Raw genomic sequence first — 26,693 nt, forward strand, 5'->3', positions numbered from 1 at the left:
GTAGAGGGGCGTCCCTGGGGGGCGGGAGGCTCCGCACCACTCCAGGGGAGCCAAGAGTTACTGCTTGCTGGGCCAGGCCCTGGAGAAGGGGTCGGAAAGATGTGCCACCAGCGGGTCCTGCCGCGGGCCCCAGGCGTCGGCCGCCGGCCAGCCAACGCTCTACGAGGGGCGCTGCTAGGGCCCGCGACCCTCCCCGCCTCCCGGGCCAGGAAGGGGCTGGCGGCTCTTTCCTGTCTAGTCTCTCCCCCCCGCGGCTTTCTGTAACCCGATCCCCGCAATCGGCTCCCCGGGAAGCCGCCGCCCCGCGCGCAGCCGGGTTCTGCCCAGGCCAGCGCTATAGTTAGCAACCTTCCATCAACTCCGCCCGGGGGCGGCGGGGGCTCGCCGCGCGCCCCCGCCGCCCACTCCTCGGCGACCCTCCCCCCTGCGCCCCTTTACCTTCGCTTGCAGATACTGGGGGTAGTAGTAGGTGGCGTATTGAGGGTACATCTGCTGTTTCCACACTTTGCCCATGAAGCTGGAAGGGAGCCTGCCGTGCAGGGTCGCGGACACTTTGGGGTTTCCAAGTCTCGATCTCTCCTGCCTCTCCCTTTCCGGAGGCGGCGGCGGCTGCCTCCGCGGCTGCTGCTGCCGCTGCTCCACCTCCCAGCCGGGACCAGACGTCCTCCTCCTCCTCCTCCTCACAGGCAGAGAGAAAGACACTGCAGAACGCAGAGGGCACCCCGGACAGGGCGCTCCCAAGGAGTTTCCTCCCGGAGCCCGACTGCGCCGGGGCTGCCAAGGGCTGGCGCGCTGGCCGCGCTCCGCTCGGGCGAGCAGGCTGAGCAGAGCTGGGAGGTGATCAATACAAGTGGAAAGTGCTGCGGCGACGGCGGCGGCTGCGCTCGGTGCCAGGCGGCATCTGGGGTGGGTGCGCCCGAAGGGGAGAGGGGAGAGGGGCTGGCGTGCGGAGGCCGTGGGAGAAGGGCGGGCGGGGGCGGGGCCTGGGCGCCGCCGAGCCCGGGACCCGCTGGAGGTGAGGGCTGAGTTTTAACCACTCCTCACCTCTGGTAGGACAGCCAGAAACGCTGGGAGTCAAGATCGCTTTGTGTCGGGGGTGGGGTGGTTGGAGTGGAGTTGGATTTGAGAGGACCCAGCTTAAGAACTGCAGAGAGGGCACCTCTTTTGCTTTCCTGAGTTTTTTATCTTCGTAAGGGGGAAGGGAGGTAAGGGAAAAGAGGAAATCTGATTAATCTCTCACTTCCCCCCTAACCCCCGCACAGTGACTTCTCCCCCCACAAGAGAAGGAAAACGATTTAGTGCCCAACTACAATACTGGAGTCGGGTAACCTGGGTTCTGTTCCTACCACCCCCGCATCAGGCCACAACACTAATTTTCTAGGTGACCTTGGGAGGGTTAGTGTCCTTCGGTTTGGTTTTCCCAGATGTGAAAGGTGAAATCACGTCCCCCGCACAAGGGGGAGAGAAAGCTCGCTCTCTCTCGCTCTCTCTTTCTCTCTTCTCTCTCTCTCTCTCTCTCTCTCTCTCTCTCTCTCTCTCTCTCTCACACACACACACACACACACACACACACATACACACACACACCAACAACTACAACAAACTGACGGATCCTACCAAGGGGGAGATGCCGCAAAGAGGCAGAATGTTATTAGAGGACACAATATAGACATCAGCTTTTCTCTGTCTCTTTCTAATGCTGCCAGACAGTCTGTCAACTCCCACTCAGGAGCAAGGGAACTCCCTGAGTTTGGAATATTTTAAGGCCATTTTGAAAGTCACGCTGGCATATTGTTGCAGTGTGCTTCAGTGACACATAAAATCAATCTCTCTCTCTCTTTCTGCCTCTCTCCATCTCCTAATTGTCACAGCTCTAGACAGCCCCAGACGAGCAGTGGTTCAGTTCACTACATAACTGGATATAATTTAATGGAGTTAATTGGTCCCTGAAGTTGCCTGCAGAAGACTATTATATTCTAACTCAAGAAACAGAGATAATACCAAAACATACAATAAGATAGGTATGAAAGCATCCCCAAATTGTGTCCTTGCACGGCTAAAAAAATGTAATGCAATGACATTTTTATTTGCTGTTAAATAGGCCTTTGATTACTTTGTCATTTTAGTTTTCTAAGAGTCACTTCTTAACAGCACAAGGTAAATCAAACTGAATTGGAATACAGGATTTTGTTAAACAGTTACATTTTTGTATGAGTACATTTTTAAAGGTGCCTTTAAACAATGATGAAACAGTGAAGTGAAACCTTTATCACCATTTATATGATTTAGATAAATTCCTAGGTCATACATGTTGGACAAAAACAAAATAAATGTAGTTCATGGGAGAACATTTTGGATATGCCAGGAGGAAAACCATGCCCCCCACCCCATTATTTAACAATGAGAAATACTATTCCGAAACTAGTATTTACTCAGTTTCTGCTGCACTGCGGGCACTGTTGAGGTTAATGCCAATCCAAAGATTGAAATGGTTCACTCCAGCTAGGAAGAGTTTTTTTTTAAAAAGTTCATTTATTGTTTCAATTTGAGACCCTTTAATGTTTCCATGCAGAGAACTGACACAAACCTATGTTTGAGGAACCCAGGAAGACTAGGTGCCATGATTTGGAGGAGTGACAGAGGGAAGAGAGATAAGTCAAGATCAATCACTAGAAGGTCTAGTTTCAAGAAAAATGGGAAGTTACCAGACTTAGACTGTTCTACTTACTGATTTGTTATTTTCCCCCACGGATGATGAGAACTCAGCCTATTTTAGAGAGTCTAAAAACAGAACCACTCTTATACAGATGTTTGATTTATGACTGAGTTGATATAATAGAGCACTAGGGAAAGAATGAATTTTTTGATAGAGGATTCTGGTCAATTGGATAGCCATATGAAAAAAAAAATAAAAGAAATCAACGCCCTGCCTCACAAACACTGAAGATAGAGGAGAATTCGTATGAATTAAAGACCTAAATGTGAAAAAAAAAAACAACTTTGAAATCATTGAAAGACAATATAGAACAGCTTTTTTTAAACTTATTGTAGTAAACAATTTCTTTAATAAGGTTAATGAGAGTACAAGATTGTTAATTTTAAAATATATATTTTTCTTCAATTTTTTATAACTTTTAGTTATGTGGTGCTGAGGATCAAACTCAGTGCCTCACACATGCTAGGCAAGTACTCTACCTCTGAGCTACAGGATTGTTAATTTTGATTATATTAATAACCTTGATTCATAGAAGAATTCTATAAAGACGGGATAAAAAACCAAGACACAAAATGGTGATTTTTAATACAAATAACTTAAAGAGGTTAATATATAGTATATATTTAAAAAAAAAAAACTCTTTGGACTCAGTAGAAAAAGGATAACTTGTTGAAATAAGACTAAAAGAATGGTGTATATTTCACAGAGGAGGAAGCATAAGATGAAAAGATGTTAAAACTCATTAGTAATAAGGTAAATGCAAATTAAAATAATAATAAAATGCCATTTTAGACCAACCACCAGATTGGCAAAAATTAAGAGGTCTGAAAATAGAAAGAGTAGGTGAAGATTTGGAAGAAGGGAAGTTCTTGAAAACTGTTTCTTAGATGTGGAAGGAGGTAAGACCATCACTTTAGAATATACTTTGACATTACCAATTTTATACCTTAAAGACATTCTTCTATGCACCGGGCTATTCATAGTTAGTGAAAAAAACTCAAGTGCCTAGCAACTGTAGAATGATTGAAAGGTTGTGGTAAACACAATACTGCAGCAGCAAATAACTACAGTTGACAGTATTGATATGGATCATTTCAAAAGATTCAGTATGGATCATTTCAAAGAAACAAGTCAATGGAATGTGTGAAACATGATTCCACTTGTATGAAGTTCAAAAACAAAAAAATAACTATGTTTTGTAAGAATAGGTATGTGAGTAATTTTTAAAACAATAAAGAAAAACAAAGGAATAATAACACAAAATTCAGAATAGTGATCTCTCTGAGGGAAAGGAGTGAGGGATACAGGGAGGGACCAATGGAGACATAGAAATGTTCTATGTTTTGATCTGGATTGTAGATTCATAGGAATATATTTCAATATTTTTCTTTAAGTCTAATTCATAGACTTGTTTTGTGTGTTTTTGTCATTTTACACTAAGGCATTTTTTTAAATAAAAATAGCTTTTAATTTTTAACATGATCATTTTTCAAACAAATAAAACAGAGGGAATGGAATAATGACCTTCTGTGACTAACACTAAACTTCAACCTTTATCAAGATTTTGCCATTCAAGCCCCCCCACCTTCTCTCTTTTTCCTAGAATATTTTAAAGGAATCCTAAATATCATCTTTCTACCAGTAACTGTTTTCATATTGCCCATCCACAAACAAGAGCCTTTTCTAACACAGCATTATTATTACAAATTATTACAAATCTAACAAAAATTTGTTAAAACCAGTTTATATGCTGTAATTGCTCCTTTTGTCTAAAAATCACTTTTTGTCGCTGGTTCAGTTAAAACAGGATTGAACAATGTCACATGTTGAATTTGGTTTATTTGCCACTTAGACCTCTTTTAACATAGAAAGTTCAACCCCACTTACTTTATTTTTTGTGGGAGGAGGTACTAGGGATTGAACTCAGGGACGCTTGACCACTGAGTCACATCTCCAGCCCTGTTTTGTATTTTATTTAGAGACAGGGTCTCGCTGAGTTGCTTAGTGCCTCCCCACTGCTGAGGCTGGCCTTGAACTCACAATCCTCCTGCCTCAGCCTCCCAAGTCACCGGGATAGTGTGCCACCACTCCAGCCCACATTTACTTTTTAAATTGATGTTTATTTATTGAAGGATTGGGTCGTTTGTCCTAAAGAATTTCCCACATGACTGAATAGCTAACTGCAACTTCATAATGTTTAAAGTAATGGTTAGTTCTAGAAGTTTGATTAAATGCAGATTCACTTTTTCTTTCTTTCTTTTTTTTTCTTTTCTTTTCTTTTTTTTTTTTTTTTAAGCAAAGAATACTCCCTAGAAGGGGGATTTGATGTGCATGACACTGGCAGACATGTAATGTCTAATTATACCACTTTAGTGATATTAAGATTGATCAAAGTTCAGGTCTTATTAGTCTCACTTAACCATTATAAACTTCCCCATCAACAAGTCATAGGATAGTTTTTAACATTTACGAGTGTTTCCTAGATCCATTATTTCATTAGGAGTTACAAAACTGTTGTTTTTCTAATTTTGTCCTTCCTTCTGCACCTGTTATTCGGAAATTGTCTATGGAGAAGAATTTTCTCTCTCCAACTCTTTAACTAACTTGAAATACAGCTAGCACAGGCAAGACAGGTTAAATTTTCCCTAATTTGACAATTTTTAGAACAATGAGTTAGTTTCATAGACCAGTTTTAAATGACAAAGATGACCAGTTTTAAATGAAATTTTAAACTCATGGATTTCAACATAATTGTTTTAATTCTTTACAATAATTGTTCTTGTTGATGCTCAACTTGTCCCATCTTTGGCCAGGAGGAGATCCTTTGCATTTTTGTATTGGAGGCTGTTTTAATTTTTATTGTTGTTTTGTTTTGTTTTGTTTTTTAACCAGACCCTAATAGCATTTGATAGCATTTTTGCTTTCTAGAATGATAAGATTATCCCAGGTTCTTAAATATTTCTTCCCAGACCTGAATTAGTCATTTCTCTAAAAAATACTTAGGTCAGCTTGCTTTTTGAACAATAAGTTAAAAATAATATTCCTTAAAATGTGTACTACATACTTATCACATTTGTGGGAAAGAGCTCATGAAAAAATTTTAATGAAATTTTTGTGCTAAGATGATCCCTAGGAGAGGGTGAGCTACTGAGTGGCCTTTTAGAGTTTATATATTCACCCATTCATCAACACTGAAAAAGAATTTTCTATGAGTAGGACAATAGGCATTCAGCACACCTGGTCTCTTCTTCCATGTAGTTCAGGATCCAATGATGTTGACAGGGATAAGACAGTGACAAATCATCATAACTTCTTTGAAGAAAGAAACAGGTTAAAGGATGGAGACTAACTGTGGGAGTTGGGTTAAAAATTCTGAGAAAATCTTGAGACATAATGAATAAGAGCCGGTCCGGGTCAGCTTAAAGCATCTTGCCAGGGGTAAAAAGTGGAAGACTTTTTTCTCGCAGAAGAAAACCTTGAGGCATGAACTATTCCATCCAGGATCTCCAATCTGGTTTCTCATATAATCAAAGGTAAACATTTTCTTATTATATTTAATCAGAAGTGGGTCAAACAAATTAGTTTTGATTAATGCCTTTGCTCTAATGTCATCTGCTAGAGAGTATTAAAATTATTGAAATAATTAAAGGATAAAATTAGTCATTTCCCTACAAAACAAAAACAAAAACAAAAAACTTCTGCTAGAGCATCAGTGGACTTTAGGATTATGAGAAAGACCTCATGTGAAACTTGAAGATTACTAATTGGTGAGTTGTCTTGCTTCCATACTTTCTGACTCTGTGATGTGTATGTTTCAATTACTAAGCATTTAAACAGAAAGGCAAGAAGTTTTTACAGGATGAAAATGTGACTGACAAGAATGTTAGATTCTTAGGGGGTTAAACAAATAATGTGGATAAAGGGAAACGGTACTGATCATTTATGATGAGGTTTTGTGGCAGTTAGGGAATTGTTTTATAGTGTTCACAAAAGGATATGTATCCATCTCCCAGTCTGAGACTCTCAGATATTTATACTCAGACCCTTAGTCTGAGTATAAATTATACTCAGACTCTGACTTAAGAAATTAAAATCTTATATGTCATTGCTAATGAAAAGTATTTTCTTAGTAATAAATAGTATTATTCGCCAGAGTTTGATAGGAACTATTTAGTTCACATTTCTTACCATAACTCATAACTCACTTCCTGACCAGACCCTTCCCATTTTTCCCAGTAGAGTTCATTTCCCAGTAGAGATTTGTTTCCTTCCATTGTGTTACCTCTTAGTTTATAGCTCTTTTTTCTCTTCCAAGTCTGATCATTCCAACCCTCATCATATAACTGTAGAATTCCAACCAGCTTTGACTTTTCTGACCCATTGACCTAGAGCATCTTTCACCTTCTTCACACCGGGCTCACTCTTGCTCTTTCCTTAAGATTTAGTTCTGGGCTGGGGAGATAGCTCAGTTGGTAGAGTGCTTGCCTTGCAAGCACAAGGTCCTGGGTTCAATCCCCAGCACCACAAAAAAAAAAAAAAAAAAAAAAAAAAAAAAAAGATTTAGTTCCATTCAAACTTCCTTCAACCACCAGGTAGGGTTTAGTGTTCTTCCCATGGCACCCAGTCTGTACCTCTCTCTGAGTATCAATCAAGCTGATTCACCTAGAAGATAGGGATACAGTTGGAATGGAGTAGGGGGAGTTGGAGTATCTAAGGCAAAAAGACCAGTGTGTGTACAAAAGTGTGTGTGCTTATAAGAGTTTCTCAATATCCTTATAAGCACACACTAATTAAGAAACTTAATTAGAGAACTACAGATAATTCCTTGTAACTTGTAATTCCAAGTACATGCTACTTTGAGCTGAAGATTTCCTGAAATTCATGTGTTGAATTCATCCCATTAATGGTGGTATAAAGAGGTAAAATCTTTTGGGGTGTGATTAAGTCATGAAGGCTCCACTTTAATTGCTGCTTAAAAATTATGCCCCAAATTTATCACTTTAAACAACAAATATTTATTATCTCACATGGTTTCTGAGGGTCAGGTATTTAGGAATGGCTTAGCAGGTGGTTCTGGCTCAGAGTCTTTTTTAGTCATCTTTTTCATCCCTGTAACCAAAAGACCTGACAAGAACAATGTAAAGGAGGAAGAGTTCATGTTGGCTTATGGACTCAGAGGTCTCACTCCACAAATGACTGATTCCATAACTCTGGGTTCAAGATGAGGCAGAACAACATGGTGGAGGAAAGCAGCTCAGGACATGGCAACAGGAAGCAGAGAGAGAGAGCTCTGCTCACCAGGAATGAAATGCAAAACCCAAATGCATGTCCTCAGTGACCTACCTCCTCCATCCACGCCCTACCTACTTACAGTTACCGCCAGTTAATCCATATCAGAGAGTTAATCCACTGATTAGATCACAACTCTCATAATCTAATCATTTCACCTCTGAATTTTTTCCATTGACCCACACATGAACTTTTTGGAGACGCCATATATCCAAACCATGGAAGAATCTCTCAAGAAATTGAGCTTATTCATCTGAAGACTTGACTGGGGCTGGAAGATCCACTTCCAAACTCATGTGGCTGTTGACTAGTGTCCTCAGTTTTTGGCTATTTGAGCCTGTCTCTGTGCAACTGCTTGTAACAAGGTATCTGGCTATGTCCAGAGTAAATGATAAAATAAAGAGAGACAGAGAGAGAATATACAGTCAACCAAAAGAGAAACTGCAGTGCCTTTTGTAACATCATCTCATGAGTGATATACCATCAATTCTGCCATATTCTTTTAGTCATAATGTGACAAGGGACTGACCATACAAGAAGGTGAATGCCAGGATGTGGGGACCATTAGAGGCCATCTTGGAGGCTGACTACTGTGTATGTCTCTCTCTCTCTCTCTCTCTCTCTCTCTCTATATATATATATATATATATATATATATAAACTTCAAATGAATATGTTCTTATTAGTCTTTCACTTGCTCTACTTGTTTACTCATACCATGAACATCGTAAGCTACGTGAAAGTTAATTCAGAAAATTACCCCTTAAAGCTGATTCTCCCCATTCCTCTCTCCTACTAGCCCCTGGCAATCAACAATCTGCTTTCTCTTTCTATGGATTTACTAATTCTTATTATTTCATATAAATGGAATCATATAACATATGATTCCATTTTTTGTCTAACTTCTTTCACTTAGCATAATGTTTTGAGATTTATCATGTTTTTAGTACTTCACCTTTTTGTGGCTGAATAACATTCTACAATATGTATGTATATGTGTGTAGGTGTATATATATATATATATATATATATACATATACATACATACATACCACTACTTGCTTATTCATCCTGTTTGTTGATGGATAGTTGGATTGTTTGTGTCTTTGGCTATTGTACTGCTATGAACATTTGTTCAAAAGCATTTATTTGAAGAGGTACTGATTTTGAGATATTAGTGAATAGCTGAGGAATGTGTCTGTTAGGTTGAAGTTGAAAGATCAGATATGGAGATAGATTTGGGAGTCAGCCACAGTGTATGAGTTGTAGCTAAAATCAAGAGAAGAAATGAGATCATCTCAGGAGCACATACACACACAAAAGCAATGGACCAAAGGTAGGAATCAATTGAAAATGTTAACAGCATACAAAACTTTGCTAAAATCTCTAGCATTCTCTGATTTAACACCTTAGTTCTTACCATCAAACTAGCCACAGAAGACAGAGATTCTCGTTTATTATTAACCTCTAGATCTTATAGAACCATCTACCTTCCTTTAATAGCTTTTTCAAATTATTTAGTCATTTTTATTTTTAAGAAATCCCTCCTTTCTAGGTGCTCAAAGTGCAATTTATGACATTAAGAAATCACGTTCTGCCTGTGGGAGATGAAGAATGTTCAGTGAGTGCTCTATGATGCTCAGGCATCTTTTCTATTGACTAAATAACCCCAGAACTTTCATCTTTCTTTTAGATATCTTCTAACATTTAGATGCATTTTTAGGTCTCAAATAATTTACTACATCATGAGTCAATTGAACAGTCTAGTAAGGTGCGATCTCATGTTCAATAAACTATGTGCTCTACCAAGTTCTTATAATCTACCCTCTTTTAAGATAGTATTCTGTTCTATTATAAAAAGTAACAAGACAAATTCCCCATTGATTTGTCTGTAACTTTAATTTGTGTTCCATTATGATCTTAAGTCCATGTATTCATGTTTGTGTCTGGATCATCATTTCTCCTATTATGTCAGTAGAGACTATTTTAATTTCAGAGCACATGTTAATGTTGCCTTCACACTTTTCTATTAAAATCCTTTGTTTTACACATATCTCTAAGAGCAGCTTCAGTTTTCTTTCTGTATTTTTTAAGTGTTAATAATCTTGTCATGTTTGCTATCTTACCAGAATTCAGAATTTTCCCAATTCCATTTTGTCACTGATAGGGAATTTGAACAACACTGGGGACCTAAAATTCACCCTAGTGTGGTAGCTTTCAATTAGATTGACACTAAACCGTTCACCTGCACTTTGGGGGATATTATTCTCCATCAAATTATGCTCCTAGGATTGCATGAACCTTTTTATGTTTGCAACCTTCCCACTCTAATGGATATTGGAGCATAAGCAAGACTGTAAATCTGTCTAGAGGACTAAATTCCATCTCATATGAACCTCAATTGTTTCCATTTCCTGTATGCACGATGCAGGATGCAGTGATTGTAAACCATCCAATCTTTGTCAGGACTTTCTGTGCTTGGTATATATTGTGATCAACATAGCAGTGATAATGAAATGCAAGTAATCTTGTGCTGTCAAGATGCTTTCAATGGAATTTTTTTGTATTTGGAAGATGTTTGGCCTGGGAGGTGTGTGTGGGGGCGGGGGGACCTAATCTAGCATTCAGTAAAACAGTACCTACATCCTAATGTCTAGAAGGAAGTCAGATTCCTGGCAATGAGATTACAGGGTAGTGGTGTTTACTGCTGTGTAATCATTAGGATATCCCAAGTCTTTGAAAGATTTGTCTTTTATATGCTCAAAGAAGAAGCTAAAACACCTGAGTGAGTGTTGTGTAGGGAGACTAGATTGCCTGGTAAATGCCTAGGTTACCTACTCATTTAGGTACCTACAAAACCGCTGAGGAATTTGTGTTGGTGGAAAATGGGCAAAGTGTGGTTAGGTCAAGAAGTCCCTGTCCCACCAGGATCCAGTTCAAAAAACAGCCATTTCCTAGTTGTCTTACATTTAACTTCCATGAATGTCTTTATATGTTGTACACAATGTCAGCCACTTGCCAAAAGTTGTCTTACTTAATTCATATAATCTCTCTGTAATATAAGTCATTATCTTTGCATTTGTAGATAAGAAGACAAAACTGTGTAAGGTATGTCTGACCCAAGGCTTCAGAGTGAGAAATCAGGCTTTGAAATGAGCTTCTACGCAGTGCATTATGCCTTATTATTTCTCTTCCAGCAAAGAACCAATGGACAATATGAATGTTTAGTTACTTTTATAATAAACTTCATAATTAATAAGCACACTTATGTAAATTGAATGTAATGCTGTGTTTTTACCTACTCATATTTTGCAAAAGCTTCTTAATTCGCATATATTTATGATTTTAATATAGTTGTAATTATAGCAAATGCCCAGTTTTAGGTTCTACCATTTTTATGTATCTGAATTAATTAATTAATTCCTTTCTTTCTTTTGCTATGAATGGAACCCAGGGCTTCTTCCATGTTAGGCAAGTGCTCTGTCACTGATCATTTTTCTTTTTTCATGTAACATTTCTTTTACATATTTCCATATTGAATAGTCTTTATAGCTACAATTTTAGTAGCTGCACAATCAGACCCTCAATAAATATTCCATCAATTTTTAAAAAATTTTTAAATGTGGTCATGAAAACTAACCAGTACAAGAGTACCTCAGTTTAGGAAAACCAGAATTGTGAACAAACAAAAACCAAATCAAAGGGTGAGTATTTTCTTAATTAAAGGATCCAATATAGAGTTCCTTAAAGTGGAATGCTCCCCCCCCCCGAATCTCCAGGGGATTTACTTTCTCAAAATTGTTACTCCCATGCTTATGTGAAGGTCAGCCTAAGGCTGGATAATTTCTGAGATCCTTTCTAGCACAATCATGATTAACACATTAATTGTAATAAAAGGAGGTTACCCGTATAGTCTAGGTGTTGTTCAGTTATGGAAACCTGCAGGAATGAAGAACATGTTTTCTTCTCAGGCTCTGGTGGCTGATAAAAACTCAGAAAGGTTTTTCTCTTCCTCACTTTCATGATGCCCAAGTCCAGTATTTCTAGAATTGTAGAATCCTCAGGAAGTCAGGGACTCTGCGGTCATCTATTCTTGTTCATCCTCCTGCCTCTAGTTGAGGCCACACCCAAACCAGCCTAGACAGATGAGACTCAACCCTATTTTTAACAGAACTGGGAGTGTTCCTCATTTTCTTAGTAACCCCATTTCAAAACTTATCCACCCTTTCAGTTTAATTTTCACACTATTAGCAGAGAACCTCCATGCACTTCTTAAAACTTCACATCTGAGGAGATATTTTTCATGAATTTAAAATTAAAGAAATAAAAAGTAGGGATCAAATAGAAAACAAGATATATTTTTGATATATGGCCAGGACTTTAGATATTCTGGTATAATGCCATGTTAGAACATTAGAACATGCAATAGCAAACATTATCTCCTAAAAATTCCAAATTTTCCAAGTATAAATACATACCTCAAATGTCTAGAGACATTTGAGAATATATGGTAATATTTAAGGGAGAAAATAACCACATGCCTCCAGCCATCCCCCTCAAAATTATTTCATTCTTATTTAGTGAGATTAGACTATATTTAAGGCACACAATAAGTAAAGCACCTCCATTTCCTTCCATATACAAAATATGTTTTATTGTCCTTGAATGAAGTCAGCTTACTTTGGGAAAATGGTCACTACTTACCATTCTGCTAATGTTCTGCTAATTGCCTCCCATCGGCTTTTATTTTAGTTCTTTTAAATATCAGGAAGCTGAAAATTCTGAGGAGACTTTGAAGGACAGAAATTAGTCAAGGACAGAAGTGGCAATTTAATTTATACCTGATGAACATTCCTTCTTCTGTTTTCCATACAGTCCCGCCCAAAATCAAAGCTTCTTTGCATGGTTATCTTAAAGGTCAGACATGCCTCCCCAAGCATCATGCATTAATTGCTTCCATTTAGGCTAGTTTATTTAATAAATCTATCCTACAAAAACTGATTGATTATTTTCCCCTGATAACAACATTCTGATAGGCCTGGTTTTCTTAGAAATGTTTTCTCTTAAAGAATATAAACAAGAGTATAAACACTCCCCTGTGTTCCAGTCTTGTCTTGTCTGCTTTTTGGCACTGAGAGTGATATGCAGCCACAAGTGCTAGATGAGAAATGTCTATCAGATTTAACTGTTCTGCACATGATTAATTTTGTTGTGAGCAAAATAGAATATGTTTTCTAGGTTCCTCTGACAGCCACTGTATGAAGCTGTTCCTGCCCTTAAATCATCTTAGTTTATGTGTAGTAAAGCATGTCTTAGTTGAAACAATTGTTTCCTTCCATTTATGCCCCAGTACCTCCTGAGCTTTCTAGAATCATGTTTTCATTCCCATGAAAATGGTTAATATCACTTTGACTATTAGTTTTGATCTATTTCCATGATATATGAAGTCCCTATAACAAAGGCATGGTTTTAGTTTACATATTATAACTAATTTTGAAAAAAGCAACATTAGTAAAAAAGAGAAAAAGAAGATAAAAATCTGAATCAGATACTCAAATAAGAATAAAGACAAAGCAGAGAATAAGATATCTTAATCTTTCCCATAAGGCTCTAGTTAAAAATCTATGAACTCCCCAAGGGCAACAAAATTTTGTATTTTACAGTGTTCAGTATGTACATGATCAACAAATATCACTGAATGATTATTAGGTCTGCAAAATCAGAAAATTTGGCCAAAGATGAATTTGCTGATCATATGAAATGATACTGTACTCTCTTAATGTTCGACATACAATGACTTTTGGTAGGTGCAAGTCTGGACTCTGACTTAGGTTTGAACTCCAACACTATTCTCATTTATTTGCTTATTTAATTTTCCCATCCTTTTTGAGTCATAATGGACAAAAAGAATTTATGTGTTTAAGAGTACAATCTGATCTCTGTTGTATGTATCATTGTGAAGTGCTTATGACGATCATGTTTATTAATACATCCATCACCTCTCAGAATTCCCTTTTTTGTTCTTAATGAGTCCATGTTCTTAACTAGTGTGCAGCCAGAGGCAAGTTATTTAACTTCTACATGCCTCAGTTTCCTCAGTATAGGACAAGTAGGATAATATTGTTTTTACTCATAAATTGTTGTGAATACTTAATACATTTATACATAAAATCACTGAGAAGGGGGCCTGGTAAATAATAAGCACTATATGTACACTAGCTCTTATTACTAATTTTGAAGTGTACATACACCCCACTGTCACCATTACTACAGTGATCTTGGACATCAGTAAAAAATTGTGATATTTGAAAATGATCACCAAGAGAATGAGAATTCTTCATAAAAAATCCAGACAGCATAGAACTCCTGGGTGATGTGCAAACAGGAAGAATTTACCCTTTGGTGATACAAGTTACCACCATTTCGTGATGAACTGAATCTTTAGGTTCAATTAACTGTCATGATGAATTGCAGAGACAATTATGACTCTTCTTGAGATGTACAGAGCTGGCTAGATCAGATCGAGTCAGCAGACATTAGGATGGGTAGGCATCTGTCTTCCAAACTTCCCTGGGCTGAAGGGACCCCGAAAACTGCTTGATCTTCATAATTGTCTCTCTCTTTTCTTGTCTCTACAGTTTTATCTGTTTTCTCCACATTGGGTTAACCAGTTGCTGTTTCCAATTTCTTCAGATGGTATGGATTGGTCAGTAAAAATCACTAGGTCTTTGGAAATTCTTCCTATTCTTCATGCTCTATGTAAGAATTATTTAATTTTAAAAGGACCATAGCATATTGGAATACCTTATTTTGAGTATTTGTGAATGTATTAGACAACTTTTTATTGAATAAACTATGTGTCAAGAAATGGTTATGTAAAGATAAGTAGTTTTTAATCTGGTAGCTTAGTGCTGGTGTGTTATATAGTTAATATTCATTAGTTAGTCCATCTACTAATTTTTTTCTTTTGTTATTCCAAAGTCAACATTTGTGGTTCTTTTGTGGTCCTTTGTGCACATGCAGAGTGGTGATAAGTCTGAGTCCTCTATCACCCATGTTTACAGTTAAAGTTGAACTTGGCACTGCTTGTGCCCTCTTATTTCTGTTCTCATACTGTGACGCTATCCGTTTTGCAGTCTATTGTCTTTTCTTTTTTGCATTTTTGTGCTTTTTGTGGATGACATCACTGTTTAAAATGGCTCCATCTATAGTTCTGAAATGCCATCTAGAACTCCTAAATGCAAGAAGACTGCATTGTGCTGGTTGTGGTAGTGCATACCTGCAATTCCAGCAACTTGGAAGGCTGAGGTGGGAGGATTGTAAGTTCAAAGCCAGTCCCAGCAATTTAACCAGGCCCTAAGCAACTTAGTGTGACCTTGTCTCAAAGTTTTAAAAAATAGAAAGGGCTGGATGATGTATCTCAGTTGGTACAGCACCCCTGGGTTCAAACCCCAGTACCAAAAAAAAAAAAAAAAAAAAAAAAAAGAGAGAGAGAGAGAGAGAGAGAGAATAAAAGAAAAAGAATGTGTTGTGCATCATGGAGAAAATTTACATATGCTAGATTTGATAAGCTAATTTATTGAAACATGTTACAGTGCTGTTGGCCATGAATTCAATATTAATGAATCAATGATACTGTACACACAGAAAAAGAAAGAGGAAATTCATCAGTTTTTACATGAGACAACTGGAAAGTGCTCAAGTAACATCTCTAGTGAATGCCAAAGCTGTGGAAAAGTGGTTGAGTTTGTGTATTCATGAGATAATAAGTTGTGAGGTGTTATGGTTTGGATGTGAGATGTGTCCCAAAAGGCATGTATGAGACAATGCAAAGTTTAGAGGAGAAATGATTGGTTATGAGAGCCTTAACCCAATCAGTGAATTAATTCCCTGACGGCATCAACTGAATGGTAACTGAAGGCAGGCAGGATGTGACTGGAGGAGGTGGGCATTGGAGGGCGTGGTTTTGGGGTATCTGGTGAGTAGAGTCTCTCTCTCTGCTGCCTGATCATCATATGAGCTGCTTCCCTCCACCACATTCTTCTGCCATGATGTTCTGCCTCACCTCAAAACCCAAAGAATGGAGCTAGCTTTCTATGGACTGAGACCTCTGAAACTGTGAGCCCTCAAATAAACTTTTCCTCCTCTATCATTGTTCTGGTCAGATCTTTTAGTCACAGTAGGGAAAAAACTGACTAAAACATGAGACAAAAAACTAACAAAATTTATCAACATATTACACAGGGTCAGGAAAATGTTAAACCCCTAAGCTAATGTTTTATTATAAGAAATAAATGTTAAATACATTTTATACATATACACATATTACTTATAATTATTTGTAGGAACTTTATATTAAATATAGTGTCTTTAAACAGAAACACACATAAAGTTATGAACTGATCAGTTGACAAAAATGTGGTGACCACAAAGAACCTAACCCTGTATTTCCCCTAGGAAAAATGGTTCAATATTCACTAGTTCAGTGTGTACAAGGACTTTATATAAAACATCTACTATGAATAATAAGAATTGACTGTACATTCTTTGATACTCTGTAGTGTGCTTCTCAATCAGGGTAACTTTGTACCCCATAGGACATTCAGCATTTTGATTGTCAAGGCTGGGTGGAGGGTGGGAGTGGAGAGACTCTTAGCATCTAGTGAGCAAAGGCCCAGGGTGCTGTTAAACTTCCTGCAATTCACAGGACAGCTCTCAACTGTGAAATAGTATTCTATCAAAAGTGTCTAAAGTGCCAAGTCTGAGCAACCCTGCTCTACCCCACAGATCTGCCAACTCTTTCTAACAAGGGTTAGACAGTTAATATTTTCACCTTTGTGTGCCATGCAGTCGCCATCACAGCTACTTAGCTTTGCCACTATAGTGTGAAAGCAGTCACCAATAATACCACAGCTGATGAATGGGTGCAGCTGTTTTCCAACAAACTTTATGTGTAAAAACAGTCCATATGTTGGATTTAGACCTGGGCTGAAGTTTGTGAACAAGCCCCTCCACAGCAGTGATTCTCAATTATGGTTGCTCAGAAGAACGACCTAGGAATTTCTAAATAGTAGTAATGCCTGAATTCCACTCCCCCAAATTCTGATTTGATTGTTCTGAGATGGGCCCCTGGTGTTGGTAACGTTTAAAAGCTCTGTAGGGACTTTACTGGGGAGCCAGCATTGAGAGTCCACGGCTCTGAAAGCATTGCTGTTTATGTATTTGAGAAAGTTGACCCAGCACGGTGGACCCTTATCAGTAGTCAGCAGACCCTTCCCTTGCAGTCTGGTTTTTGTCCCAGTCACTTTCCTGAAAGTCTCCCAATTAATGGCTTTTTTTTTTTTTTTTAATTTTATTAGCTCTTGTTCTTCTAAACCTCTGAGGCTCCTATTTACCATTGCCACATATTTTCAGGTCTCTTGAACCTCCTCGCTCTCCTGGTTCTCCTCCTGGCCTGCTGACTGCTTTCTGCTCTTTCTTCTCCCTTTTGCACCTTAAATACCAGTTCTTCCCCACAGAGCTGTCCCCAGGCTCTTCTCTGTCCTCCCTGAACTGTCACGACTCTACTTCTCTGTAAACAACATTCATGCTGCTATCTGTTGGCCTGACCTCTCCAACAGGATTGTTTCAGCAGGTTACCTACTCTATTATTGGTTTAATCATAGTTTTGGAAATTAGACATGAAACGTATTACTCATGAAACTAGCTGAAAAACTCTTTTTTTCTAGATATCAACTCGCATGGCACAGTAACTTTCACAGACCGTTTTAAAAATTGTAATCTTTACTGTGGGATCCTCTTAAAAGAGAAATAACCCCACAAAATGGTCATTTGGGGACTTACCTTATGCATCTAGACCTACTTCATGCTACATAGAAAGTTATTAGTGTATACAAATTTAAAGATTATTTAATAAGTACCATAAATGCCATTTTTCATTTCTTTTTATTGTTTTTTTTTAGTTATACACAACAGTAGAATTCATTTTGATATACAAACATGAGAATATATCTTATTCTAATTAGGACCCCATTCTTATGGATGTGGAGATGAAATTCATATAAGTACGTAGGATAATTACTTCAGATTAATTTTACTGTCTTTCCTTTTCCTATCTTCCCTCCCTTTCCTTCATTCCCCTTTGTCTAATCTACTGAATATCTATTCTTCTCCTTTCTCTCCTTATTGTGTGTTAGCATCCACATATCAGTGAAACATTCAACCTTTGGTTTTTGGGGATTGGTTTATTTCACTAAGCATGATAGTCTCTAGATCCATGCCATAATTTCATTCTTATTTATGACTGAGTAATATTTCATTGTGTATATATACCACATTTCCTTTATCCATTCATCTGTTGAAGGGCATCTATGTTGGTTCCATAGCTTAGCTATTGTAAATTAAGCTGCCATAAACATTGATGTAACTGCATCACTGTAGTATACTGATTTTAACTCCTTTGGATATAAACTGAGGAATGGGATAGCTGGATCAAATGGTGGTTCCATTCCTAGTTTTTTGAGGAATCTTCATACTGCTTTCCATGTGGTTGCACCAATTTGTAGTTCCACCCCAATTTTGCATTTCATGTTACCAGAACACTCCTAGAGTTCAGAGTTATAATAAAGAGACACTTGCCCATTGCTAAATGTATATGGCAGATCTTGGCAGGAGATCAATGGCACCCACAAACTGTATATATAAAGGTAAGTATACTTGTTTCCTAGAATTGCTATAACATTGTAGCATAAACTTTATGGCTTAAAACAAGAGAAAGTTATTCTCTGACTGTTCTGGAGGTCAAAAGTTGGAAACAAAAGTGTCAGCAGGGCTGTGCCCCCTCCGGAAACACTGGGAAGAATCCTTTCCTGAACTTTTTTGGCTTCTGGTGGCTGTTGGCATTCCTGGGCTTCCTTGACTCATGACCACACCCTTGTAGTCTGACTTTGCATCATTTCTCCCCATCGATGTATTTTTTTTCCCCCTCCATCAGTGTCAAATCTCCCTTTCTTCTATAAGGACACTTGTCATTGGATTTAGGGACCACCCAGATAGTCAAGTATTATCTCCTCATTTCAAGGTCCTTAATTTGATTAAATATTAAAGTTCCTTTTACCAAGTAAGATCATATTCACAGGTTCTGAGGGTTGGGATGTGGTCATACCTATCTGGGGGCCACCATTCAACTCACTGCAGCAGGGTTGGGGAAAACCAACAAGGAATGGTGAAACAGTATGGGATTTGTCTCTACCATGCCTAGGCAGGCAGGAGAAAGGGGATAAAGTATCCCATGGACGCTAGAGACAACTGCCACAGTGTTGGGTGGAAAGGGAGGTGCCTGACTGAAATATGGTTTTTGAAAGAAAAAAATCAGTTAATGTGTGGGCTGGTATAATGAGAGCCATGGGAATGATATCCTCACACTCTCCTATTGGTAACTTCCATTCATCAGATTGAAACAGATGCTAGAGAAAAAGATGCCCATTGACGTAGTTTAAAGAAAAGAGGGAGAGAGAACTGATCTAGAAGGGTCAACTGGAGAGCATCCTGTATATCAGAACATTATCACTTCTGAGGAGGTGTGAAAAGGTCCTCAAGTTAGAGGTTCAAATGAGGCTGCTTTCACAAGCGCCGCAGTCAGCTTTTTTCTATATGTGAAAAACAAATGAGAACATATTTCATTTTTTTCTGTAATTCCAGACCATTACACATGGGTACTGGGAAATACTAATTACCTTTGTGTTTTGGGAAAAGAACTATAAGCAGAGTATAAGCCACCATAGCCCTTTCCATAGATAGGAATAACCCCATTACTATAGCTTCGTCATTATTATAATTTTACTTCCCTTATTTATATTCCTTTTCTTTCCCACAAGGAACTTAGGTGGCTCATGAAAAAGGGATATAGAGATGATGAAATGGAAATAGAAAATCAAGACCATGTCAACAGAGCAAGTCACCCTCAAAGACCAATGGTATGGCTCTGATGGAGCATCAGGTTGGCTCTCTCTTCCTAGCAGCCATCACTGTGATTAGTGCAGCTCCAACAGAGCTTTGCTTATCTCATCACCAGAAGCTTCAAGACACATGACTCCACGTAGGCTGTCTCCCTCTCCCCTTCATGGAGCAGTTACCTTCTGTGATTAGAAATTACCAGATAATTTGCAGCGCTAACCACTTGCTGTGGAAATAATAATTGAAGTGATGAGGAAAGGACTGTGGTGAATTATGACCTTTTATAAGAAGAAGAGGTAATGAGGGGGTGAAGAGGGAATGTAGTTAAAGTCAATGTAACTCTTCTGTTAATTATTTCCAAATGTTCTCACTTCCCTTTTTCTACTTTTGTTTTACTGAAGTATAGTTTATATATAATAAAATTGACCCACTTAAAATGAGCTATTGATAATTTTTGGCAAAGGTTTATAGCTGTGCAAACCCCACCACAATCATGACACAGAACTTTTCATTACCACCCAGTATTCCCTTATCCCTTTTATACTTGATCCCTTCCTCCCTGCACTGGACTCTAGCAACTGCTGAACCGCTTTTTATCACAATATAGAATTTCACATACATGGATATATGTACTCTTTTGTGCCTGGCTGTTTTCACTTAGCATTGTATTTGAATTTCATCATGTTGTTGCTGGTATCATAGTTAATTTCTTTTACTGTTGAGTAGTTATTCATTTTCTGAACTTAACACATTTATCTATTCACCAGTGAATGGACATTTGAATTATGAATAAAACTGGTATGAACATCAAAGTATAATTCTTTTTATAAGCATATATCTATGGTTTACATATAAGCTGTTCCCCAATAGCTCATGCTTGAGATGATGTAAGAAAGTTCAGAGGAAATGACTGGGCTAGAAGAGCCTTAAACAATTAGTGAATTAATCCCCTGATTGGGATTAACTGGGTAGTAACTGTAGGCAGGTAGGGTATGGTTAGAGGAGATGGGTCCTTGGGGGTGTGCCTTTGGGGTATATATTTTGTGCTTCTTGAATGGAGAGTGCTCTCTCTCTCTCCCTCTCTCTCTCTGGTGTCATATCCTGAACCACTTTCTCTACCACCACTCTTCCTCCATGGTGTTCTGCCTCACAACAAACCCTGAGCAATGGCCCTGCTGTCTATGGACTAAGACCTCTGAAACTGTGAGCCTCAAAATAAACTTTTCCTCCTCTAATTGTTCTTGTCAGGTCTTTTGGTCACAGCAGCAATAAAGCTAACTAAAATATATGTTTTCCTTGGAAAAATACCTAATAGTGAGATTCATGGATTTTATAGTAAAGCATGTTTAACTTTGTCTGAAACCATCAAACTGTTCTAAAGTTGGCTGTACCATTTTTCACTGCCACCAGCTTATTTATGACACCTTTATCAAAACCTGGTATTGTTTCTTGGTTTGGCCATTCAAGTGTGTGTGTAGGTGGTAACTTTGCAATGTCCCCATAATTAATGATGTTTTATTATTTGTTTACCACTCTGGTGAAGTGTCTGTTCAAATCTTTTACTCATTAAAAAAATTGGGTTTTGTGTTTTATTGAGTCCTAAGAGGTTCCTTTAGTTTTCAAATAAATTCTGATTTCTATAAATCCTTTAGCAAATTTGTTTTGCAAATATTTTTTTCACAGCTATGAAAAAGAAATACATCTTAAACCATAGGGCTGTTGAGAGAATTAAATTAGATTTTGTAACGCACAAAGATTCTGCTACCTAGCAGTCACTTAGTAAATGTGAGTTCTCTTCCCATATCCTTGGCCAAATCTTCTAGATAAGTTGAGGATGATGCAAACAAGAAAAGTCTTTAGAGGAGAGCGTGCTAGAGAGAACAGCTTCAGGACACTAGTGGGGTTATAAGTGACACTACAGAGGCTAATAGAGTGAAGAGTAAAGATTTAACCAAAAGTCAAAGATTATTCTTTTAGAAAATTGGGAGCTGAGGGAAAAAGAGAAGGCAGTAGCAGGAGAGGCAGTATGCCCAGTGGTTCAAAACAGGAGTTTGCAGCAGGGTTGCTCAGGTCTGAAGTGCTGCCGTCTGCCTTGCAAGCTATGTGAATGTGGGCAAGTTACTCAGGTTCTGTCCTCTGGCACAGCAGAGAGCAGGGCAAGGCTGCAAAGTCAGTAATAAGGTTTGAGCCTGGGGGAAGAGCTCAGATGTACAAAGACTAAAGTGTAACAGGAGCAAAGACCACAGGAATTCTGCCAGATTGTCAACTCAGATGATGCTTCTCTTTTTAGTGAAGTGTGATGTTAAGACATTTGCCCAGAATGAAGAAAATGGAGGACAGAGGTGAGGAGTAAAGAAGGTAAAAAATGTGAGGAACAGCAGTTGCTGAGACTCAAATTGTGACTTGACAAGAAAGATACTGCAAGATGGCCCCAAATCAAGAGGCTCCAGGTGAGTTTGGTGGGCATTTATTAGAAGTGGCTTCCAGCAACATGTTTTTGTGACTCCTTAAAAAGATATCAAGAACACAAAAAATAATAGTTGTTGGTGTGGATGTGGAAAAAAAGGCACACTCATACATTGCTGGTGGAGTTGCAAATCGGTGCAACCATTCTGGAAAGCAGTGTGGAGATTCCTCAGAAAACTTGGAATGGACCCACCTTTTGACCCAATTATCCCACTTCTCAGTTTATACCCAAAGGACTTAAAATCAGCATATTACAGTGATGCAGCCACATAAATGTTTATAGCAGCTCAATTCACAAGAACTAAACTATGGAACCAATCTAGATGCCCTTCAACAGATTAATGGATAAAGAAACTGTGCTACATATATACACAATGGAATAATATTCAGCCATAAAAAAGATTAATATTATGGCATTAGCAAATAAATGGATGGAATTGGAGAATATCATGCTAAGTGAAATAAGTCAATCCCAAAAAACCAAAGGTCGAAAGTTTTCCCTGATAAGTGGATGATGATATATAAAGGTGGTGGAAGGGTGGGGGGTGAGAGAATAATGGAGGAACTTCAGATTATGTAGAAGGAAATGAGGGGGTGTATGAAAAATGGTGGAATGAGACAGACATCATTACTCTATGTACAAGTATGATTACATGAATGGTATGAATCTACATTGTGTATAATCATAGAAACAAAATGATGTACCCCATTTGTGTACAATGAAAAAAATGCAGTCTATAAAAATAAATTTTAAAAAAGACATTTACTATCCTGGAAGCAGGAGGGGGCAAAAACAGTATCCACTGAGGAAGAGAGTGGTTGGCAAAAACAGCAAAATCTAAAAGACTCTAGATTAACTCCTTTCTGAAGTGGTCAGCCATTTAATATATATTCATGCTATGTATAGTGTGAAACTAAAGAATGAAGTGCTTACAAACACCTTTTATTTCTGTAAGTAGAAAAAAAAGAAAGGGCAATTTTTAAAGTCATTATACATGACTGTCCTGGTGGATGGGAGTGCAATAGAGAGAAAAACTGCAAACATGTGGTGGCATGGGAATCTGAAATTGCTGATAACCAAATGCAGATGCAGTTGGATGGATGGATGGATGGATGGATGGGGGTAATGTCAGATGGGAAGCTCTCCAGTCATGGGAGTTTTTAGAGTTGATATTTTCAAGGTAGAGAACTTTGGAGATTGATGTGCATGAGCTTATAAGTATCAGAGTCACATTGGAAATGAGAGACACAGCAAATCAGTTGATTAAGGGACTAGAGGGATAGCTATAGGAAGGGTGATACGAGGGGTGGGACATGAAGATGTTCACATGTGTTGAGGAAGACTGAAGTCCCTGAGAAACAAGAAGTGTGTTGCAAAGACTTCTCGACCTCATTATTTTGCCAACTAATCCTAAAAACGAGAGATAGAGCTATAGTCTCTTGAATATTTGCTTGGTCTCTTCTTGCACTTAATGCTATGTGGTTTTGTATTATCTTCCATAATTAATGTCATCTCAGTATTTATAGCACACCCACACTGTGCTCCAGAAAACACGAAACTCACAAAGCCCAGCCCTCAGCATCTCCCTCCTCAATCTCAGATCTTAATAATCTTGCTGGGACAACTCCAATGAACTGCCTTTGCCTGGGACAGAACTGCAGAGCTGCAGTCCTTCCTGCTTCCTGTGAGGCCATGTTAATAGGGCAGAAAAATGGAAGGGAGAGCCTACTGGTATTTCAGTGCTGGTTAAACAATATACCTTGACTTTTGATTCAAGGTGCCAATTTGTGCATTTTACATATTTGCACTCTGATCCCCAGAGTTCTTAATTACAAATACACAAGCTTGTAGAAGACCCTTTAAGACAAGTCACTGAAATCCCTGGGAGGGTCTGTCCTCTCCTGCTTTTTCCACTTCTAGTGTGCTAGCTGAAGATGTGTTTGGAGAATGTCCACAGGAAGAGCTAAGCACCAGTCATCAGAATTAAGTTAAAGCTTTCCATACATTATTGACCATGTTGAAAAAAAATCAAACTTGACAACATCTACCTTAGAAGGCTTTGTTATATATTTAAGTAGGATCAGGTTTTCTTTTTCTATGAAAGAAGGCAAAATACTGCCACTTAATAGCCGCATTCCAAGTAGTTTGCAGCACATACACAAATAACTGAGGAGTTGAGGTGCCTGTATTGATAATTCAAGATTCTCAGAAAAGATTCTGAGAAAATGTTTTATCTCTTATGTGGTCCAGACTGACTGTCTCCATTAAATACATTCATTGGATAATTGCTTAGCTTTTCACTTTCCTTTTCTGGTGAAGTCACATACAACATGTCCAAAATGGCTAGGAGAAATCATGGGATTTATGCATATAAATACAGCCTTGCTTTTCAAAAAGGACAGAATATGTTCAAGAACTATTTATATTCTGGCCAAGCTTTGAATTTGTATATATTATATGCACAGAAAATAATTCATTATGAGCCATCTCATATTGTTTGCCAAACAAAATGACCTATGGATGCTAATGTCATGTCTTTTCATATTAGCAGGAGTTAAATACACCAAGAAGACCAAAAACTGATTCCAAGAATGCATGGAATGGTTTCCATGGAACATAATGGCACAATTGTCGTATGGAGCAAAATTCAAAAGAACTAGAGAACCGGAAAAGGGTGTGGTGTCTGTAAAAATGAAGAACTTTATTCATGGATTCAAATTTATGCTTAAAAGGAATTGGATGCAATACATCATTCTCAGTTTTCAGGCAAAAGTTAGAAACTAGTTAAAGAGTGATGGAACTTTCAGAATGATCTGGCAAATTCTACCGAAATTTTCTTTTTCTTCACCTCAAGTATTCTTATCACCAGTTCTTTCATCTGTAGAGGAAACATCTTATCTCTTTTTTTATTTTTTATATTTTTGATCAATGCTTTTGAAAAATTTTCTTCCAATCTACTTTTCAGGACTTTACCTTGTCAATCCTTATGTTGCCTTGTAAACCTGTCCTTTCCCTCACAAATTTGGAAAGTCTTTTTGGCAGGGTCCATTTTCATGAATAATGTAATATTGCTAATAAGACAATTAGGAACAAATTCTTGTCCAAATGATAGTCCAAAACATGTGCTTTGTCTTCCCATCAGATTGGTTACATTTTCATTGTGTTCTACAATCAAATTAAACCTTCTGTTGCTTTTTATAGAGCTTGTTGAACACTGAAAAGCACAAGTAGCTTTAAGATGGCCATAGGTATATAAATGCTGGTCACTGAGAGGCTTCTGAAAGGTACAATTTCATGGCCTCAATGCATTCCAAGTCTGTTTCTTGCATTAAGTTCAAATGAAGATGGCTTTCCTTTTTTTTGTTTACTTCCTGTATGGTGGATTGAACCTTTACCACTGGGCTGTGTCCTGTGTCCCCAGTCCTTTTTTTTTTTATTTTGAGACAGGATCTTGCTAAGTTTCCCAGGCTGACCTTGAATTTGTGATCATCATGCTTCAGTCTCCTGAATTCCTTGGATTACAGGTGGCACAGATTTGGAAAATAACTTTCTTTTCTTTCTTTCCTTCCTTCTTTCTTTCTTTCTTTCTTTCTTTCTTTCTTTTTTTCTTTCTTTCTTTCTTTCCTTCCTTCCTTCCTTCCTTCCTTCCTTCCTTCCTTCCTTTCTCTCACTCTATCTTTCTTTCTTTCAAATTAAAAAAAAAATTCTTTATCTGGCAGGACTTATAGATTTGGCATAATAGAATCAACCCCACTCACCTTCCCATTCCCAAGTCGTCTTATCCACTGTTCGATAAGATGACCCAGTCTCTCATTTTAATAAAACCCAAGCTTCTGGAACAAAACTCTATTTAATACGTTGTAAAAGTTCTTAGCTGTGTTTGAGCATGGATTTGAGGTGACAGCCATGTAGGCTGGGGCTATCATTTATGACATGATGTGAAAAATAGACCTGGAGATCCAAAGCAAGACTAAGGCTGGAGAAAACTTTGGAAATCAAGATAAACCCTCACAAGAAATATGTATATACAAGATCTTTGACAAAGGATAAACCAGAATGCAAAGTGAATAACCGAGTTCAAATAAACTCAGTGCGCATCAAAATAATAACCATTTCATGTCAGTTCCCCTTACTGATCAGGTGATTCAGAATGGTATTATCCTCTGCCATTAGTTCCTACAAAGCCTTTAATATCTTTCAAACATCCATAGTTGCCAGAGTATTCAAAAGCATTTCTCAGATCCAAGGTCAAATCTAGGTAAAGTC

At 38.1% G+C, this 26,693-nt stretch overlaps 1 protein-coding gene and 1 long non-coding RNA gene across 5 annotated transcripts in view; one reads left to right on the plus strand and one right to left on the minus strand.

Annotated features, from left to right (window-relative positions):
* The window catches only part of Rbms1 (RNA binding motif single stranded interacting protein 1), a 205,625-nt gene extending 204,684 nt beyond the window's left edge, over positions 1–941 (minus strand). The window contains exon 1 of one of the 4 annotated variants that reach the window (XM_047544419.1): positions 439–941. In XM_047544419.1, the coding sequence (XP_047400375.1) occupies positions 439–513 (75 nt within the window). In that variant the 5' untranslated portion in view covers positions 514–941. The remainder of the gene's footprint in view (positions 1–438) is intronic. The other 3 variants (XM_047544421.1, XM_047544422.1, XM_047544423.1) reach the window with 3 other exon arrangements.
* LOC124979761 (uncharacterized) lies at positions 463–26,467 on the plus strand. Its single transcript, XR_007107685.1, has 3 exons — positions 463–906; positions 22,251–22,410; positions 24,979–26,467. It is a non-coding gene; the product is annotated as an uncharacterized LOC124979761 (long non-coding RNA).
* The last annotated feature ends 226 nt before the right edge of the window (positions 26,468–26,693 follow it).

This window comes from Sciurus carolinensis, chromosome 3, assembly GCF_902686445.1.
Source record: "Sciurus carolinensis chromosome 3, mSciCar1.2, whole genome shotgun sequence".
NCBI classification, from domain to species: domain Eukaryota; kingdom Metazoa; phylum Chordata; class Mammalia; order Rodentia; family Sciuridae; genus Sciurus; species Sciurus carolinensis.